Source organism: Apis cerana, linkage group LG9 (assembly GCF_029169275.1).
Source record: "Apis cerana isolate GH-2021 linkage group LG9, AcerK_1.0, whole genome shotgun sequence".
NCBI classification, from domain to species: domain Eukaryota; kingdom Metazoa; phylum Arthropoda; class Insecta; order Hymenoptera; family Apidae; genus Apis; species Apis cerana.
The window spans coordinates 4,611,770-4,633,221 of NC_083860.1; the positions used below are offsets into that span (position 1 = coordinate 4,611,770).

A 21,452-nucleotide genomic window follows, 5' to 3' on the forward strand; every position below is an offset into this window, starting at 1 on the left:
GAATTTTAGGAAAATATGATGTTTGTTATGTATAAATGGATGGTGATTTTGCTAATTTTAAATATTTTAGTAGAAAGGTAATACGAAGGTAACGTGATTTTGAAGATAGGATGTTATAAAGTTGGATGTTTTGGAAAATTTTGTTAATATTCACTCTGTTCAATTAGTTTCGAAAATATGTATAATGTTTATTATACATAAGGTACGATATAATTTTACTTTTATAAAAAAAAATGAGACGAATTCATGTGAATTTTGGAGAGCACACATTTAGCTGGTTTTGGAATTTAAAATCCTTGAAGGAAAAATGTAATTGCAGTTACTTCTTTCGCGCTTGCGACCTAACCCCGGATTTAACTCAGGCGTGAAGCCCTAATTGGGATCTGAATTTAAACAGATTGGAAAGAAATTGGTGAGATAAATTTTGCAAGTTTGTATAGTAGCTTTGAGAAAGGATTTTAAGCAAATTTGGAAAGCGAATATTTTCAAGTTATAATTTTTAAGTATATATTTTACATTGTATCTTCGAAAGAATTGATATCTTTTATTTTATTAATATCGAACCTGAGTATTCTTTCTCTTTTTTTTATATATGTTAAAATTTAATCAATTTAACAAATATTTCTTTTTTTATAATAAATATTCCTATAATAATAACAACATAAAAAAATATTAAAAAATAAAAGGAAGATATAATACAATTTAAATAATTATAAAATACTGAAAATTTTGTAAAACAGTTATTAATTAAGACATTTATCTAATAAATAAATACTAGTACATAAGTAGATAATCATTAAGCAAGTAAGTTTGAGACAGATAGCTGTCATTAATTACCTGACGATGGTCCATGATATTGACCTGGAGGTTAATTACTCTTAAGGTTGATTAACTGCTCTTCTATTGACTAATGCTGAAAGCCTAATTGCGCCTCAAGTGTTTGACATTTAGATGATTATTGACAGGTGATAACTAATCTTGAAGTCGACTGATTACTAAATTTGAGAATTGATCGATTCACTCACAATGCAACTTTATTTTCTTAAATAAAATAAAAAGAAATAAAAATGATTTTCATCAATACGACGAAACAAATAAAACTTTGCTATCTGCAATATTTACATGGAACATTCTTCAAACATTTAATTAATTTCTATTTTGATTAAGAAACTTTCGAATTTCTGACACAGTTATTTGTATTGAAGAGAAAAGAGAATATTCTAAATGTTCAAGTCCTTATAAGTTATGATCTACTAAAATAATATCAATTATAGGAAAGGTATTTTCATTTGTCAATTAAAAAATAATTATGTTCTATTTATTTTCTAATAAATATTTTAAATTATTTCATAAAAAAGTTTTGGAAATTTTTTGGAAATTGATAATAAAATACCAAATAATTGCAAGAAATAAGAAATATTGATAATGAACAATAGTAATTTATCATTTTCATTTAATATATTTAAATTTTTAAAATTTTTAAATAATTAGAAATAAATACAATGTTCTTGAATTATTCTAAAATCAGAAATTATGTACAATTTGTAAAACATATATTTTATGAGAGAAGAGTCAATATTAATATCATTAATAGTAATGGAGACTTGTACTTATTCGTGGAATAAATAACAATAGCTATTGTTCATTTGTTATATTATTCGTACATTTAAAGGTTATATTATTATTAAAACAAATATGACTAAATTTACATTAAAAAGACGAATTAATACTCATTACAAACTCAAAAATAGATACATTATACATAAAACTATATATATATAAATTTTTAAAATTAAATATTTATAATTTATAATTTACATACTAGTAATTAAAAATAATAACAGAAATAAAAATAAGAATTTAAATTTTAATTAAAATATCTTAAATTAATTTAATACAACACAAAATATAAATGTATAATAATTATTTACTTTTCGATATAAATTTCTTTTTTCTTCATTTGTATTCTTTTTAAAAAATGCGCCATTACAATCGAAACTGCTCGCGATAGACAACTCGAGTATATCGATAATCAGCGCCACCACTCATGGCGTCACGTCGATGAGAACTTCGCAAATTTAGTGCGCAATTTGAAACTGTGACCTGTAGACGAAATTGGTGTTTATAACAATAGTGAAACGTAGTGAAACGAGGAGCATTAACGGTTATAAGCGATTCAAATTACACCAGATATATAGATGGGCACCTACTACAATCAGTGTGCATCATGTACAATTACATGTGACTCCGGCGTGTGCAACCACCGATTAATTTATCGTTCCATTATGAAATATTAACCTTCCAATCGGTTACTTTATTGGAGTTTATCGCGTCGACAGGGCTTCGTAACTTTACACCTCGAGAGTAATAATAGTGCATTATAATTTGGTGAAAGAGAGAGAAGGATTGTAAACAGGACATTTCAAAGATATTTCGAGCAAGTATGCATGAATAAATGAATTGAATGCATGGGTGAGTGGATTGAAATATTAATTCTTTTATTTCTATAATGGCTGATCTCATATTGGCTGTCAGATTATGAGGTTATGTTCAAATTGTCATTACATTTATTGTACATCTATTGTACTTACCTATTGTTTCTATCTTGTAAGATAGAAATGGTATGAAAATAACATTTTTGTTTTAAACAATATATTTAAAAAGTTAGAAGTCTATTTCTTTTAATCGATAACATTGGAAAATTATCAATTATGTATAGCTTATAAATGTACATGGTACTATTAACCTTCTATATTTATGTATCTTTTTTACTTATTTTTCTTTCATAAATAGATTGTATTAAATGAAACATCAATATTTATGAATGGGTTAGTGTAATAAAAGAGAATAACATGATAAATTTAATTATTATTTCTTCAGATGTTCGGAATCATAATAAAGTTTTGAAAGAGATATCATTAATTTGACGAATACATTGAAAACTAAATTAACAATTATAATATTAAATAAAAGATACAAATAGTTTATTACTATTCCTTGAATAAGTATTTGTTCAAATATATATAATATATCTTAAAATATTTTGTGAAATACTGGTATTATTCTAATTTCTTTCTTACTTATTATCAGAAATTTCACTTTTGATTTATGAAAATATTAAGTTACGTTGTATCATGCTTAATATGAAAATGATTTGAAATGGATATAAATGTACTAAAATGTTATTACAAAATAATACATCATAGATAGATTTTGTATCTTCAGGAAATTTATAATGTCTCTTTCAATTTCTTTCCTTTAGGAATTTTATAATATCTCCTTTAATTCCTTTTCATGCTATCTGTTCTCTCCAATTTTAATTCCATTTAATATTTAAATCACATATTGATGCACATTTTCTCTACACATTGTTTACACTCCTACATCTTTATTATTATATATTTCTTTTTAATTTCTTTGGATATTAATTCGTTAATTCTTATTTCGTCATTCTTCCAATCATATCTATCCAACCTACTCATCGATCCTAAAATTCAAGACACGTGAAAATCTGATACATAAGCAAAAGGATACACCGTACATACGCAAACAAAATGATATTTTTTTCACAGATCGATATCTCGGCCGGCAGCTATCCCGACTAAGCGAATATTTAAGAATTCATTATTCCTTCTTGCCAGAGGTTTACGTGAAAGCTAAGGCTCGTCGGGGATCGAAAATCTCGAATAAGACGAGCCATGCATTATAGATACCCATTCAGAGCACCGGTAGGTAGTTCGTAACCACGTTGGCACCGGAAGAGCCTAGTTTGGTGTACCCTTAGACAGACGGTCGAAAAAGGAGAGAAAGAGATCAAATCTATCTTCCACAAATAGAAGTGATACGGAAAATCGGTAAAATGGGAGAAAAAAAGAGAAATTAGACTTTCATGAGTAAAAGTGACGAATCGAGAAAAGAAGAAACAAAGGGTAGAATGAAACAGTAGAAAGAGATAAGAATGTGACAGAGAATCAGTTAGAGGAAAGGTGAGATTAGATCACTACTTTCTACAAATGAAAGTAGATACTGAGAATCGAGAAAATTGAAAGAATGGGGAATGAAGAGTCGGAAAACAGGTGAAAAAGACGCACAAGTAATTGAATGATCGAAAAATGAAAAAGGAAAAGAAGAGAATGGGAACAGGATGGAAAAAGGGCAGAAAAGGACGAAAAGGGAAACAAAGAGGAGAAATACCTACGGTGGTATGGACGGTGAGAAAAGATGGTGTGGCATGGCAAAAAGAGAGCGGAAACGTTGGGTGGGGATAGGGTAGAGGTTCAAATGATTTAGCCCCGCCGTGGGGTTAGATCCGCAATTTCGTTTGAAACATTCATGAGAAATATCCCTCGTCTAGTACCGCAGCTGCAGCGTTTAAAGAATTGCGCCACGCGGTCGCGACCGTTTACTTATCTGGATGGCTTCCTCCTCGGGGCTTCCACTCACTCTTGAAGAAACCAGGGAAGAATGTTTCGCCCGCATAACCGGATCTTTCTCCGCGGCCAGGCCTTACGAACTGAAAAAAGAAAAAAAAAGAAAGAAACTGAAAAAAGAAAGAGAAAAAACGCTCCCGGCACTCTGTGGATGCTGGCGATCTCGCGGAAGGAAACAAAAATAAAACAAGCCTTGCCGGATTTCACGGTCTTCTCACGGCCCAGAGAAATTCCACGCGCGACTTCTCCTTTCAGCAATTCCTCTCTCTGTGTATTTCCTTCTCTACTTTCTATTCCATCTTCATTCGCCTTCGTTCTTAGTCTCTCGACGAGCTTTAACGAGATTATGGGTCAACGTCAATTTCTTAATCGAGTGACACGATCTTTGATCGTTTAATATTATTTACCTTTTTTTTTTTTGTAGTGCGCAAGTAGATTATCATTGATACACTTTGTGCATAAATTTATAAGGCGATATATCTTTATTGGTTAGATTAATAAAAGTTTTAATGAAAGATGATTTTTGTTTCAAAGACTTTCGTTTATCTCTTCATTATTTTCTATGTTTTTCTAGAACTTCATATATGAATAAAATTGACGTTCTCGACAAAATATTTATATAAATTGGGGTAAAATATATATCTTTTTTGATAGATTAAAAATCAAATTGACATTCTTTTTTCCAGCTGCAAAATAAGATATCATCCTGCGACTCTGCGTCAGCCATCGCTGACAATTCACGAGCCATATCGTTTATCGGATTTGAATAATCGGCGAACTGTTCGTTGCCAGTCCTCTGTTAGCATGCAGACGGTCAAACTGATTATTCCATTCCGTATGCCGGTCGAATAATGCTAATACCTCCGGTGTACCTGTATGTAATTGTTACCAAATATTTGCCCCGGAATATTGGAACTTCCTGCCGGTTTAATGGGGGAACGATCGTTACAGTTTCCTTGACGAAACTTTAAGGTTGCGCACCAGGACGGAAATTGCGTCTCGCTCGTTCTTCTCGATCGAAAATGGGCTTATTAGCGTGAAGTGTTCCCCAAGTATTTTCGTCCTTAGGATTGGTAATTGGTTTCATAAATATAGAGGAAACTTTTCCACCCTCCTCGTTTCTTCCTCAGCCTATTTTGAGGATATTCGTAGGATAGTAGAGTAGTTAGTAACATAAATATCGAATAGTAGAGGAGTTTGTCTTGATTCTCCTTTTTTTAATTTTATTTTTAAATGTTTTTTTGTGAAAAATCATTGAATTGGAAGAATGTATAAAAAGTATCATGCAATAGTTTTCAATCTTCTAAGAACTTCTTTTATTCTTCGCTGAGAAAACTTGATAAAGGCAAAATTGAATTTTTAAATATAAATATATATTGTTCCAAAGTAATAAGTTTTCGTTATTGGAACTTTGAAAAAGTTTGATATTATTCCAATATTTAACGTAAATTCACTGAAAATAATTAATTTTTTTAACATTTTGAAAAATTTTATTGAAATAACACGTTTTAATTTTATGATTCGAATATTTTTTACGTATTTTAAATGATTGTGCGAGGTAAACGAATGTATTTGGCTCTTCTCTTAATGAACCTCAGGAGAAAAGATTGCTTCGATCCGGCTTAGGTGATTGAGATGACCAAGACCGGAAGACTCCAAGGTTCCAGCCATTTTTCTTATCAAATTACCTTTAAACCCTTCCTTTATCCCGAGAAATTATTCTTTTTTCGATGAGTTTACTTGTTGCCTATATATATATATATATTCTAACGAAAGGAACCGATTTATCGCAGGCAAGACTTCTATTTAAAACGGAGGAGGTACATAATAGCATTTAAGGGGAAATGAATTCTTAAGGGGAAAGAAAAGTCTCGTAATGTCGTTCGATCTTCCACTGTAAACTTTCTTCAAATTTAAGTAAGAAGATAAACTTATTCGATCTAAAATCTATTTGCATTTCCCTCGTGTTATTACACTATTCGCGACATACAAAATTATAAATTAAAATATTTCTCTTCGTTTCTTAAATTCATAGTAATTTTTATTCGTGTCTCTTCTCTTCTTTTACAAATTATAATAATGATTTCATTATTCGCAAAATCTATCCAACCACATCTACCTATTGCAATCTCATTCGAATTGTTTCTCGTCTCGATCCTTCCGAAAATCGACGATACTATCGACAATACTATCCATTTCGAAAATCTCGATTCCCTGATAAACAACGAGCGGAGGGATTTCGATCTTGGAAATCGGTTGGTGTCGATTTCACGGTCGGCACGTGGTTGAACCCGGCCGAAATTGGGCGAGGCGGAACTTCCGGAATTTTCGATGACTTGGAATGAGGTGGGCGGCCGAGCGGAAACGAAAGATATTCGTCTATTCGGTGGCGGAAGAAGGAGACCGTTGTCGACATCGGCGACGACAGGATCCATCGAATTCCGCTGAATAACGATAGCGCGCGTGTAACGGGAAAAGGACCTTAACATCGCCAGTCGTTGGCGTGCTGGCCTCGTCCATACCGTCCTCTATTCAATTATCGGTCGTTCAGCACTCTTCGCTCGTGCGCGCTCGTACAACCCTCGTGCTACTTGGAAAACGCTCGAATCCTCTCGTCTCGCCTCGAACGAAAACGACGTCGTTATTTTTTCCAAGCTCTGCGAACCGTAAACAGTAAGCTCGTTTTTCTATTCCAGATTTCGATTGGTTTTCCTAATAATTTGTTTTGCCACCTTGAATTGCTCGAGATTGATAGAGTGATAATATCAGATGAAATATCGTTCTGTTTGATTTATCTATTATTATATGAGAAGTTAAGGCAATCTAAGTTTCATTTTTTGCTTTACAAACTTTTCCTCTCCATTTCAACGAAAACACTTCAATTTTATGATATAGATTTATATATATAAAAAAAAAGAGATTCGTAATTGAAGAATCTATTTTATGCTCAATCAAATATTAATTCAAAATACAAAGGGTGTTTGCCGTAGTTATCTCGCGCACGTCACAAATTAACCCAAAGTCCCATCAGAGTAATGAATAAATTATTCAAACATGCATTCGATCCTTTCCATGGCAAGTATTTCGCCGTTTCCTTCTCTCGTGAAACGTTATTCCTCAAGAAATTCTCCTTTGCACAAAGATCCCTCCCCCTCTCCCCCTCATCGTGCGACAATTGAATTTCTTCGAGCTCGAATTACATGACGCTCGTCACATCGAAGAACAATCCTTTCGGAACAGGTTTCCATTCCACAAATTCTGTCGCGCCAATACGAAAAAATCCTACGATGTTTTCCGCGACGAGACCATTCTCGAGAATCCTTCCCTGTCTACGTGGCTCCTCCAGTGGCCAGGATCGCCTCCATATACAACAGCGAGCCGACGAGCGCAATAAAACGAGGGAGGAAGGGTGTTAAACTTTATTGCGGAAGGGGGGTTGGCTCGTTGTTCGCATCTCTCTCGAAAAAGACTGTTATAACTTTATCGTAACGGGATGCGATCGAATTCTTTTTCGAGCCGAGACGCGATTTATTCGCGAGACGCGCGTAGAAAGAAAAATTGTCGCCTCTACGATAAACGTAAGAATCTTGTGGGAGGATCGTCTAATTTGGGCAACGTTGATTGAATATAGCGAGGTGCTGCAGCTAATAATCGAGAAGCTGTGCATTAGTGTGTCGGATGCGAATAATTGAATCGGTAAGTGCTTTCAGTTAGTCATTGTTACACCGGAAAAATTGGAAAAGCTTTGGAAACTTGTGTAATCGTTGTCGTTCGAAACTGATGGGCTTTTTTCCTCTCTCTCTTGTGCGTAGCTTTTTTTTTTTTTATTGGGAATAATAGGTAGTATCGATCGATGTGTTGAGAGATACGTGATTTCGCTGCAAAAAATGGGATTTAAAATCTCGTGAAAAATTATTTTAACAATGAAAATTATTGTGCATGTATATCGTTATAGATATACCGACAATTTAATCTAGCTGAGGATTTTTTTTTATAAACTTGTCAAGTTTATAAAAACTTGAATTTTCCTTCTGAATTTTAGTGCAAAAATGTATAATTTTTAGTATATTTAATTTTTGTTAGAAATTTTTTGGATTTGATGATGAAATCAAGTTAATCAGGTCACGTATTTAAATCTTAAACAGCGTATATTTTATATTGGATATCAATTGTTTTGTAGAGTAATAATTGGTCAAAGATATGTGTTATAGAAATTTACAATATGTAATTTAAATGTTCTCATTTTCATGTTCTCTTCCAGTTCCATTCCACTTATTTTATCGTAATGATGAGTATTTTTGATTTTTGCAAATAATTAAAATAAAAAGAAAAAGAAAGTACGCTCTTCCTATTGAATTCGATCTCATTGAATTAAAAATTATACAATAGGATGTTATTTTCTCTGCTTTAGCTTTTGTCTCATCTGATAAAACGTATGTTTGTAATTTTTTTTTTCCTTTTTACGTCCGAATGAAGCAGTATTATTGCAGTAACGTTGTTACATGAATAGAGATTGGAAATGGAACGCGAATAAAGGAGAGAAATATTGTGAGAAAAGTAATTCTGATATAAAAACGTTTCTTGTAATATTGTATCCTTTGAAAGTTTTATAACACCAAAAGCCAATGATATTCGTTCCAGGGAATATGTTAAAAAACAATTCTGTCCGATCGATATTACAAATTGTAAAATTGTAAATTATAAAATTGTTGCATAATAATGAAACAAATCGACTTTTGTTTTTCATAATCGGGATACACATTGTTTTCCAAGTGTGAATAACAATAAAATTTTTAAATTATATGTAAATTATTTTACACAATTTTTAAAAATTGAATTGTATCGTAATATAATTTTAACCTCATTTGCATGATAAGATACAATTCCACAAATGCGGAAATCTAATCAAAATATATTATTACACAATTTGCCTTATGTCGAGAGCTCTAATTGAATCTAAAATAATTTCATTTAAGAGAAACAGCATTTCCTTTTTATATGTCCGTCATCTATTATCATATCCTCTTATCTCTTTGTTGAAACTTTTAAAACTTCCTAAGCATTTTCTTATTTTTTTCAAAATATTTAAAGTTTGTGCAAACTTGAAAAAATCTTATACAAATTTTACAGAAATTCACAGACACTTTATTTTAATTTATTTATTATTTACAAGGGAAAAAGAAAATGACGAAACTTCAGTTTTCACGAGAAAGAGACCACTGTGAGAATAGCAAAAGGAGTTCAATCACGTCATTTGAAAGCATTGAAACAATTTTTATTTGTTTTATCATTTTCATAAAAAAAATCCTCGTGAGCATAAAACTTAATTACAAGATCCAAAACTATCGACTTGCTTCATGACCATTAACTAATTGCATTTTGCTAATTACTCGCAAATCCTTCCGTTTCCGCCTTCGCAACTCTGTATACGCCGAATACACGATCGTAAATACCTCCACTTTCGAAGTGCCTTCGGCTCTCCTCGTCTTTTCCATCCTCTTCGCCATCCCTTCCTTTGGCTATTTCTGTCTTCACTTGTCAGGAACACAAATAAAGACTTTGGAATGGTTAACTGGCGAGGAAACGAGATAGTAAGAACGAGTACGCAAGAACGATCATCGCCATTTCTCCGCGGATCTTCCACTGAAGCTTTAATGATTTGTAACTTTTATTAGGGAAACTCTTCTTATCGGGTTTTCTCGTAAAAACAGAGACGAGATTTTATTTTGAAAAGGTTTGAAATTTGATAGACAGTCGCGAGGCCTTTCGACATCTTGAAAATGAAACGATTCTTTGAATTGAGTTTAAACTATGTAACAAGTAGTACAATTTGTTAAAAAGGAAAATTTTATGCAAGCTTGTATATTTTATCTAAATACAGTGAAATATCTTTTGAGGAAATTTTATGAAATTCTATATATTTGTAAAGGATATATTATGTGATATTAATAATTTTTTTGTGATTGACAAATTTGGATACTGGTTAGAATACAAAGAAAAAATTTCACGTTAATGTATCTTAATATTTATGAACTATAATTATGGAAGAAGTTAATTAGATAAAAACATCTGTGATTAATGTTATTAATATTTGATATACAATAATGCTTGCTAGGATTACGAATAAATTAATATCGTAAAATCATTTTCAACCAAACAATTTTAAAAATGATATATGGATTATATGGGATAAAATTAATATTTTAATCGAATAATTATATTCGTTTATAAATAGGGAATATCGGAATAAACGAAGATAAATGATCGTATTAGCAAAAAGTTTATAATTGCTTTGTCGATTAATATCGTCCATTTATGTAATGTACGATATGACTACATTGTAATTTTATAATGCTGCCTTCATTAACGTCCATTAAACAACGGATGCAAAATGGTGAATGCTGCAAAATTATTAAATAACGTATAAAGTCGGAAATTAGATTTCCTTTTGAATATATATCGCGTTATCTCTTTAAAAAAACAATCTTTTAAACATTCATTCATACTTCACGTATTATTTCTGAACGTGAAAAAATATGAACACATTCAATTTCATAGCTCCTCTTTGATATTCTTCCAACAAGTATCAACAAATTTTTACTTTCCAATCAAGATTTCCAATCAAAATCCTCGTATTTCAATTACGCACCATCACACGATAAAAGATCAGCAAATCATCCTTAAAAAAAAAAAAAAAAAAAAAAAAAACGAATAAAGAAAAAAACCCATAATTGTTATTACCCCATTCTTCCCTCTGTTTCTTCCGAAACAAATCCGAAACGAATCTCTTCCTCCCCTTTCTTCATCCCCATCATCGAGCAACTTGATGGACGTGGGAACGTGACCTTTCGCGGTGTGGTTTTAGCTCGATTCGAAATAAAATGCATTGGGAATTACGTATATCCCCGTGTGTTCGTCCAAGTGAAATATTTCCTATCGTTCCACGAGATTCGCTGCGTTCTCGCGCGCGTGTTACCTCGTGGGAGCGAAAGTTTCGCTAAAACGTTCCCTCTGATAAATCTTGTTTACAGATGGGCAGGCTCAGGTGATGCGTGCACTTGGACTCGTCAAAACTTAAAGTACGAGCCGGGATAGAACTTTCGAAATACACGGGAGACCGTTGCGGTACGTGGTTGCCTCCGAGGCCCTCCCCCCTTCCTCAATAATTGTCAAAAACTGGCGCGAGGGATGCGTTGGGAATAGTAACACCTGTATATCGGTAGGCTGTCGCCGAATTTCTCTGTGGAAATTGTTCCCAACATTATTCGAATATAAGGTTTCGTTGGATCGTTAACGAGATGCGGGAGGGTTAATTCATCGTTTGATTGATGTGTTACGCCGGTTGGTTGGAAGGGTTAACTTTATTATTGATGCCTCGATGTCTCCGGCTGTGGGGGGCGACGTCCTCGACTTGATTTCCTCTTCGCCGGGTCAAACTGTTGGGCTCGAGTTTTGACAAGTGCGATGCGTCGTGAAAGCGGCGAGGAAAGAAAGGATATTCGTTGAAATTTCTTGAAGGAGGGGATGAATCAGAGATGGAAGAAATTTATTTTTGTGTATAAGTTTATATCCGTTGATATATATTAATAAATTAAAATTCGTTGGAAAATCAGAATCATTTTTATAAGTTTAATTTTTTATTTATAGATTAATAGGTAATCAAGACAGAATCCGCTCGTCAATTAGGGATTATTATTTGTCCAAACGAGTAATTAGATTTAACGTTTGCATATTATTATCGAAGCTCTCAAGAAATTTCAAGAAACGAGGGTTGAAATTACTTTCCGTAGAACGCGAATGTAATTTCATCATGTAATAGCCGTGAAAAGACACAGTGAATAATTTTAGTAGTCACCAGGGTATTCTGCTCTTCTGAGCATTTCCACGACGAGAGGAACGAACGAGTGGCCACTCATAACTTGAACGTAAACGACCTCGTTGTTGAAAATATCGATTCTACTTACGACCTGTACCCGTCTATTCCCACGATGACATTTTTTTCCTGAAAAAAAAAAAAAAAAAAGAAAGAAAAGGAAAGGAAAAATAGTTGAAAAGATTCATCGCTACGCGTATCATCCATTTTCGTTTCAATTCGTGTTACGATTAACTTCGTTTTTCGCAAAATGGTCTGCTTCAGACAAATTATAGCTCTTTTGATTTTCGAAAAAAAATGTCTCTATATAAATTTTAGAGAATTTTATTCACTTCGTGTGAAATGTTTGCTCTAAAGATAAAAATAATATTCGTGTAATTAAATTACTAATTAAAATATCGTTCATTAAATCAAAGTTAAAACAAAAGAAAAGACGAATTAAGATATAACTTTTATAAAAAAATATATATAACGATAAATCATTTGACAATTATCTTCACGAAGGAGAGGTTAAGAAATAAATTTTTAATTATAGAAACGATTTATCAATAATAATTTGCATAAGGGAAGATTGGAACTTGCTAATAACACGAAATGCATTTGCAATATTGAGGAAACATATCGTCAAAGATATTATTGATGAATGCAGATCGTAGAAATTTCAAATTGAAACACTTGATTTCTGGAAAGCTTATAACAAAGTAAAACAAATTAGAGGAATGATATGTATTGAAAATCGATCCTCCTAGATTTGCTCAAGTTAAAAAAGAAGCAATCAAGTTAAAAAAGAAGAAGTTTTATTAATTTCTTTTTATCCCCGAATAGCGAACGGAAATAGCTTTGATCATCGAATTTGTTTCGTGTTAAACATTTTCCTCTCTTCTTTAAAAGTAGATACGTGTTATACGCGAATACTTTAAATTTCATGATCGTGAAAAGAAACATAGGAAAGCGATAAGATACTGGCAAAAATTGAAATATTTTGGAATAAATATCGTAAAGAAGTTTGTAAGCTGAGAAAAAATTATGAAAGATATGAGATAGAACTTATTTCCGTCTCTTTTAAAGGACTCTAAAAATTTTCATTTTCCTTATTTGAATTCGAAAAAGAAATTTTAATTCGTTAGAATTAACAATGATAAACAATTAGCAGAAGTTAGGAAAAATTAGAATCAAATGAATTGGTTATTTCGTGGTTCCTAAAAATGACGAGCAGATTCATTACTGCGAATACATGGATTCTCTCTTTGAAATAATTGCTTGATATACAAATTGCTATTTTTTGTTTCGCGTTTCTCTTTCTACGTAAAAAAAAAAAAAAAGAAAAAAAAATCAGATTCATGTTTGTACTTCGGTAAATATTTTATATTCTTTTTCGCTTCCCGGATAATAACGGTGCATTATTGCGAAATTTCCGCCATGCCAACGATGATTTATGTGCTTTTAGAAGTAATTCTCTTCTGAAGTTATATCAATAACATAATTCGGCGCGATATTGCAACCAATTTTTTATATTTCGTGACAGGTGACCGCGTGTCACAGAGATTTATTTTTCTTTTTCTTCTAACATCACAATAAGTATCATTCTTACGAATTCTCTAAATATTTGAATAAACCCACGAACATCCATCAACCATAATAATTTCCGCGTTATTTAACACCAATCCGATAAAAAACACGTTTGCTTTCGAACAATATATTTTCAACATCGTTCCCAAGCTTTCCAAAGTTCAGCGCAATATTTATAATATATATGTCCATAAATCAATTTCCACGCATTTCACTCTCACTCGACCTTCCATACATCATATTCGATATATTTTCATCCGTATTCAAAAATACGTGTATTCCTTCGAGACTTAAGATCCCCTTAAAATTGCACGCACGCGCCCTTTATTCTCACAATAAGCCGGAAACTTATATCTAACACAGTGAAAATCTTGTCCCTTAAGCCTTGTATTCCAAACCCAACAAACTTCGCGACAATATCGCCCCACCCCCATACAACTTCGCCTTGAAAACTGTCTTCGCCTTCGCCTATCCATTAAGATGTTTCTTTTTGTCTTTTGTGAAATTTCGTTAGGGGACGTTTCGTGTCACGAACTTTGTGTAATGAACGGTCGAGAAGTGGAGAATCGAGAAAAATAAGGGGTGGAAAAGTTGGAGGGTGGAAGGAGGAGAGGAGAGGAGAACGATGGGCCGCATCGAGAATGTCCATCTCTCAATTTGCATTTTCAGCGTTTCGCCTGGCAAATAACGAGTTCATTACGCCCCTCATCAGATATAAATGACATATTTGATTTTCGTCGTCGCCGTCGGCATCGTTTATAAGGCGAGCGTCGCCTTCCACCGTTCCATCCCCTTAATGAGAGGCTCGAGAAGAGAAGGATCGAGGATCCTTTTGTGATCCGTGATCTATCCGTAAATCGAGAGACATCTTGTGCATTAACCACCTGCGAACGTTAATCCTATCCACGACTCAGCCGGATCTCAACCGTTCGAGAGATAATTTTCATCAGTTCCACCCCAAGATTTCGACCCGTTTGACGACTTAGACGTCACGTGAATTGGAACGTATCGCGGTGACGGGGCGTATGATTGTAATTCACTTGTGGAGCGATGGATTATATTCGATTATTTCTTGGCAAGTTCTTGATTGTTTTTGGATAAATAGATTGTGACGGACTTTTTTATTTTTTTTCATGGAATTCATATGGATAATTATTTATTTGAAATTTTGTCGTTGGTTGTGTGGAAGGAAATGGATTTGATTTTTCTTCTTTTTTTTTTTTAATTGAAATTTTAGAGCTTAAATTGGATATAGATTTCTCTATTTTTTATTTATCGTAGTATACGAAGAAACTGTGATTCATCGTAGCGAAAGATTTAATTTTCTTTTTTTGGAAGTGTTTTGAATATTTGTGTGTTTATTGATTAATTTTGTAATTTTATTAAATAATCTGGGTCTGTTTTCACGATATATTCTTCCATTTTTTATTAATTTATTATTGCAAATATTTTGAATATATGCATTAAGAAATTTGCGATTCACTTCAGTGGAAAATTATATATTTAATTATTTCGTAAATTTTTGAATATTTCAATGTTTGTTAATTTAAAATATGACTGGTAATTCTGCTAATAACGATGAATTTAACGAAGATTGGCATAAGATGTGATTATTTTAAATTATTAGAAAATTTCAATTTTTCATTTATATCAAACGCAATATTCTATTTCTAATATCTAAAACGATGAAATTAGTACAAAGATATTAAAAATGTACGAACGGATGCGTTTTAATACGAACATTTTCACCCTCTAGAGTATTTTAGAGGAAAAAAAGAATACTTTTTTCCCAGTAGCCTACATATTACGCGCTTATCGTATAAAGGCGATGCACGCTGCAAGCGTTAGCCCCCTTTTCAACTAAGTTCGTACTCGAGTTGGTGAAAAAAACCGTAGAGAGAGAGAGAGAGAAAGGTTCATCGACCTGTGAACGTTTGAATAACTTCGATACGTACATACCGTGGCAGACAATAAAAACCGAATACGTCGAAAACTGAACGGGCAAACAAGGAAATAAATATTCAACTGCATTTTGCATGAAATTACAAAGGGGCCGTTTCGTGTATCGCGCAGCAAACCGCCGTACAACAGGAAATATGACGCGATAAATATTTACGGGGTTGTCTTTAAAAAATTTACGAGTCATTTTCACCTCTAACGAAATATTCTTTTTATCGTTTTCAACCCCTTTTCCTTCTTCTTCTTCTTCTTTCTTTCTTTCTTTCCTCTTTTTATTTCTCAAATTCACAGAGTAAATTGATCGATGTGGATTTATGCGCGTAATTTTTTAAGAATACACGTTCAGCCGATTCCGTTCTCCGGAATATATCCTATTCGTGCTCCTTTGGATCGAGTGTTCTCATCGGGGGCCTCTCTTGATTTTTACTTTATTTCTCTCTCTCTCTCTCTCTTTCTCTCTGTCTCTTTCCACACCCTCGCCCTTTTTCTTTCCGAGCTGCTCATTTTCGTTCTCACCCAGTTGGTCGACAGGACGTGCTTTCATCGTTCTACCACTGTTGAAAGAAGAGTAATGACTCAGCGAGATTCTCAACGATCTAAAAGATTTTCGTTCGGATTGGCATCATGAAAATTCGTTCCATCGCTAATGACGAGCACTTCACCGATTGCTATTATCTTCCATCCGTGTATGCGTACGTACGTGACGCATTATTACTAGCCTCTTTCTCTTCTTCTATTTTTTCAAATAATATGTTTCAACTAGTGAGAATTATGAGGTCGGGGGGAGGGAAGGAATTCCCTTGGCGAGAATTGAATTTTCGAAACGAGATATAAATGTAATGAATCCTGGAGATGCTATATTTCACTTATAAGCGTATTCTTTGAAAGTTTTGGAACACTTTTTCATAAAATAGGTCTAGAGAGAGAGAGAGAAAGAAAAAGAGAATTCAAATTGAAAAGAATGAATATTGAGAGGATTAAGGGAAAATTTTGCGTATAAAATTGATGAAATTTTATCTTAAATTCTTATAAATTAATTATATCAATGTAGTATATCAATGTACTATATAATAATTTAATGTAAAAATGACAGAAAATTCGAGCCAGTGAATAGTAATGGAAAATAACTTTTAAGGATTAAGGATTTTTTAATCATATAACTAGATATTTGAAAGTATCTATGATGATGAATTTTTTCAAAATTTTTCTCATAAATGTATAGAAGGTGTATTTGATGAAAGGAAATTATGATTATTAACAAATATTTATTAATTATCACGTTAATATTCTTCCTGTTTCAAACATGTAAATATTTTTATAACTAGACTTTGGATATTTCATATCTTTTTGCATTCTCTTTATACAACGTCTTTTAAATGTTACATAATCTATTTAATCCACAAATTTCCACGAACTTTCTCTCTCAATCATCAGAAGAGATATCAAGCTCGATATTAACGAGCAAAATTCAATTCACCTTGTACAAAAAATATTCCCATTTACCATCATTCAAAAAACCCACCCGTCGACAATAAGAATCGTAAAACACTCCCCCAAAAAAAGGGGGGTGAGAAAGGGGAAAATTGTTAACTGGAACGTAATGGAGTGAACAAAGAAGGTCGGAATAAGGAGTAATTCCACTACTTTCTCCCCGTTACGCGTGGCAAAGCGCAACGTTAGCATCGGCGAAACAATGGAGTGGCTTTTCGAAATAACCGTTCCGCCGTGGAAAATGGGATAGAGTGAAATTCTCCCGGCGATTTTTCACCGCTTAACGTCACACTCATGCGAGCTCGTGCATTAATCCGGGCCCATCCCCCTTCAGGAGATGGTGATAGTTAACCGGAAGTGACCACGAGTGACATCGTGGATCCTGTTATGATCCTTTCTCTCTCTCTCTCTATCTATCTATCTTTCTGTCTCTCTGTCTCTCTTTACCTGTTTTCAACTCGGAGGTCAGCCTTGATCCGAGCTGACGAAATGGAATACGTGATGAGCGTTCCGTTCGCTTGCGTCGTCTCTCTCTCGCTCTCTCCGAGCTGACCAAACCGGTCGATTATTGGAAATCGATGGTATTGCGAGAATGACGGGCAAAGTGAGTGTACAATGTAGAAAAAAGTCGAAATCGTTCGAAAGAGTTGGAGAAGGGGAAGGGAGAAATCGGTTGACGGAGAAGTCGAGGGGGAGGGAAGTGTATCAAAAGTCTTGGAGATGGAAAGTTGAAGAAGGTTAGTCGATTCGTTGGAAGAAGAGACTTCTGTGAGCGCGCGTGTGTATGTGTATGTGTGTGGAAATACGAGGAATTGTACGGACGGGTTTGACAGAAGTCATAAAATCGAGTAAATGAATTTTAAGATGGGATATGCTAGTGAAACGAAAGGTTACATGTATTCTACTTCGAGAAATTATTCGATTTTCAGAATTTTAAAGAATCACAATTATTTTCGTATCTATAGATATTTGAATCTTTCTTAAAAAATTATAATTTCACGTGCCTCGTTTCTCAACTTAATTGTAAAATTACAAATAATTTTTATCTACATATCAGTATAATTCTATATTTAATCATATAATTGCTCGTAATTAATCTAGGATTTTGCAATTGTTTTACAAAAAAAGCGAGAAAAATATACGTAATTTCGTTTCATTAAAAGATCTAAGATAGATTAATCAAGATATCTAAAATAATAGAAAATTCATCAGAATTATCAAGGAAAAACGATTGATTTTCCAAATTTCTACGTGGCCAACAATTCTGAGACACCCAATAGAGAGGGTTCCCACTTTGGTTAAACCTCGATTGAGGATAAAGCGAAAAAGGGGTGGGAGGAGAGAGGAAGAGGGAGGTTTGAACGTGGATGGTTGCCGGGCTCGACGTCAGCCGATATACATCTTCGAGATCCGATAAGACAGGATAGATATGTTTCACGGCATCTTACCTCTTTACCCGCATTAAATCGAATGCCAGGGTATTCTCATGCATGCCAATTCCAACCCTTGGCCTGCCACGTAACCCCGCCACCTCCGCTTTTCTATCTCGACTCCGGCCGTGATTTATGCGTTAACGTAAATATTGTTGCCGGCGAGATTCGAGTGGCCGTGTGAAACTGCTGTACACGATCAGCGCAGACGCTGTTCCCACCTGTTTGCCAATGCTACCGAACGTTTATCTCGGCCAAAGAACATTTCTCTGGAAGGGAGTGGCTCTTCACGCTTCCGATCGAATCGATTTGTATCGGGAATTAGGTATTTTTTTTTTTTTTTATGGATTTGGCGAGGGAGTAATATTCGAGAAAATTATCATATTCGCGTATGATATGTAAATTAAGGCAACAAACAATGGGTAACGAATTTTGAATGCCTGGTATAAATTATTTAGGTAGATAGATATTATATTATATATATCACTTATTCGATATTTTTAATGTGTTATCCTAGTTCACAATTTTTAAATATTTGAATGAATTCCGAATGAATTTTTAAGTATTCGTATTTTAAACTATTGTGGTTGCTAGCTACATTGGCTGGAATAGGGTTTACGTAGCATTGGTATGTGGATAATTTGTGCTATGCATTCTATGAAATTTCTTCGTTTCAAACTTGTTTCTCTCAATTCTGAATTAGTACGAGATAGTTCAAATGAAATGTGGACACAAATTACTTTTTGAGAAACGAATATATAACTATTTTCTTTAATTTTTATATGTAGGAAGATTAGTCTTCTAATAATAAATCTTTTATTATTAGGAATGAAGAATTGATCTAATTTGTTAATTTTGATCGAAGATTGAAAATTATTGTGTTAGAATGCATGACACAGAATTTAATCGAGATTTATTCGCGAAGAATGTATCCATTTCGAATATTTTGGAAATAAATTGTACGACCTTGATATAAATTTCCTGCTATTGAAACGAGCTTTCTGTTATACCTGTGAATAGTCATCTTCTATAAAGCTATTCAGTCAGTAGAGAATTCTCATTGAATGAACTTATGCATTGTGCATTGATAGTGACTGAGCAAGTAGATCAGCAAATCTGCATCAGCTTTTGTCTTAAATTGCGAATTTTGGCAAAGTGTTACGTCATTCGTATTCTTCTCTATAAAATTCAAATGTAACTCTTTTGAAATTTGCCTAAAGTTGTCACTGAAAAAAAAAACGAACTGATTTGAACATTAATTCCAAAATTAAGAATAATTAGTAAAAATTTTATTAAAATTCCTTCTAATTTACATATCATTATTGGATGCTACATGGAACTTTTGTTGATAGTTTTAAATTAAGATTGACTGATTTAATTTATTTAATTCGTTCGTATATATGTATAGCTAAATATATGTTCAGACATTTAATATTTTTTAACATGGTATATTCCTTGTATATTCCTGAAATTGTATACTGCTAGAAGTGTGACACTTGTGGTTGTTACATTGGCTGCTTCTTGTGGAAATTCAGTGTCCACTCTCTTTCATTAATAGGAACATTTCGAATTTTTAGCTAGTTTTGGCTTGGTTATCTCGTCTCCATAATTCAAATTATATATACACATGCATATTACGTAGAAATACTGAAAGTCTTTATACGTAATCCTCGAATTATATAATCCATGAATTTAATCTTCTGCAAACATTTAAATGTTTTAAATAAAAGTTCCAACTTGTAAACAAAATTTATAATTTATATGAAGAATTGTTTTTTTTTAATAATATTTATATTATTTCACTTTAATTTCTAATGATAGATACACATTTACTTTTCTTCTTTGTAATTAGAATCTTTCCTTTTTGTTAAAATACGATAAGAAATAATATTTATGCAAATATGTAATTTTATAGGAGATGTACAATTTCTTATTTCCTTTTATTAATTATACATTCTTTTTAATGATCTTAATTTTCAAAGTTATTATTTATTAATTTAAACGTTAATTAATTATTTTTACAGGAATAATTTTATCTCATTAATGCTTTCCTCGAATGAAGTTGTAGCTAGAGCTAATTTCCTTAGTCGTTCAATTTGTTGCTGCTAATCTATTATTTTCTTAAATCGTTTAATTACAAAAACTCTTCGTCCAATCGATTATTATTTCATAGGATTGACATTTCGATCAAACATAGCTTTTTATATTAAACATTTTATATAACAAAATTGAAATTTCAATGAAGAATGTTTAATAAATTGACGAAAACATAGAATTTTTTAAAAATAATATAATACTATATCAACTCATTTGTTTCCTACGTGATCATTTTATACGAATATTCTCATGAATAATATTATTAAACTATTTTCTAATTTTACACAATCGATATCCATTATTTAAATAAACATTTAAAATTTAAAAACGTGCATACATACTTCCAACTTTCTGTCTTTCAATTTCTGACGATATCCACTATCAGAGAAATTCTTTTCCAAGACACCTCTTCCTCCTCCTCCTCCTCCTCCTCCTCCTCCTCCAAAGGTATTCGAAGCGACTGTAACAATCGTTGGCGAAGAGCGCAGAGAGTGCAGAAAGGGGTGGAAGAGGAATCAATCGAGTCTCGAGCTCTGCAGGCACAGGCAGAGGCGTCCGGGTAATGGTTTTCTCATTCGAGGAATTTAAGTCACGTAGAAAAAG

The 21,452-nt window shown here is 32.9% G+C and overlaps 1 protein-coding gene across 5 annotated transcripts in view; it reads left to right on the top strand.

The window, feature by feature from the left end:
- LOC108000915 (neurotrimin-like) overlaps nucleotides 1-21,452 on the top strand; it is a 293,302-nt gene that overhangs the window by 62,449 nt on the left and 209,401 nt on the right. Inside the window, exon 1 of one of the 5 annotated variants that reach the window (XM_062079086.1) lies at nucleotides 1,999-2,472. The exons of the other annotated variants lie outside the window; for them this stretch is intronic. Coding sequence (XP_061935070.1) covers nucleotides 2,469-2,472 — 4 coding nt within the window. The 5' untranslated portion in view covers nucleotides 1,999-2,468. Of the gene's footprint in view, nucleotides 1-1,998; nucleotides 2,473-21,452 lie in introns of those variants that run through there. 5 annotated transcript variants of the gene reach the window in all.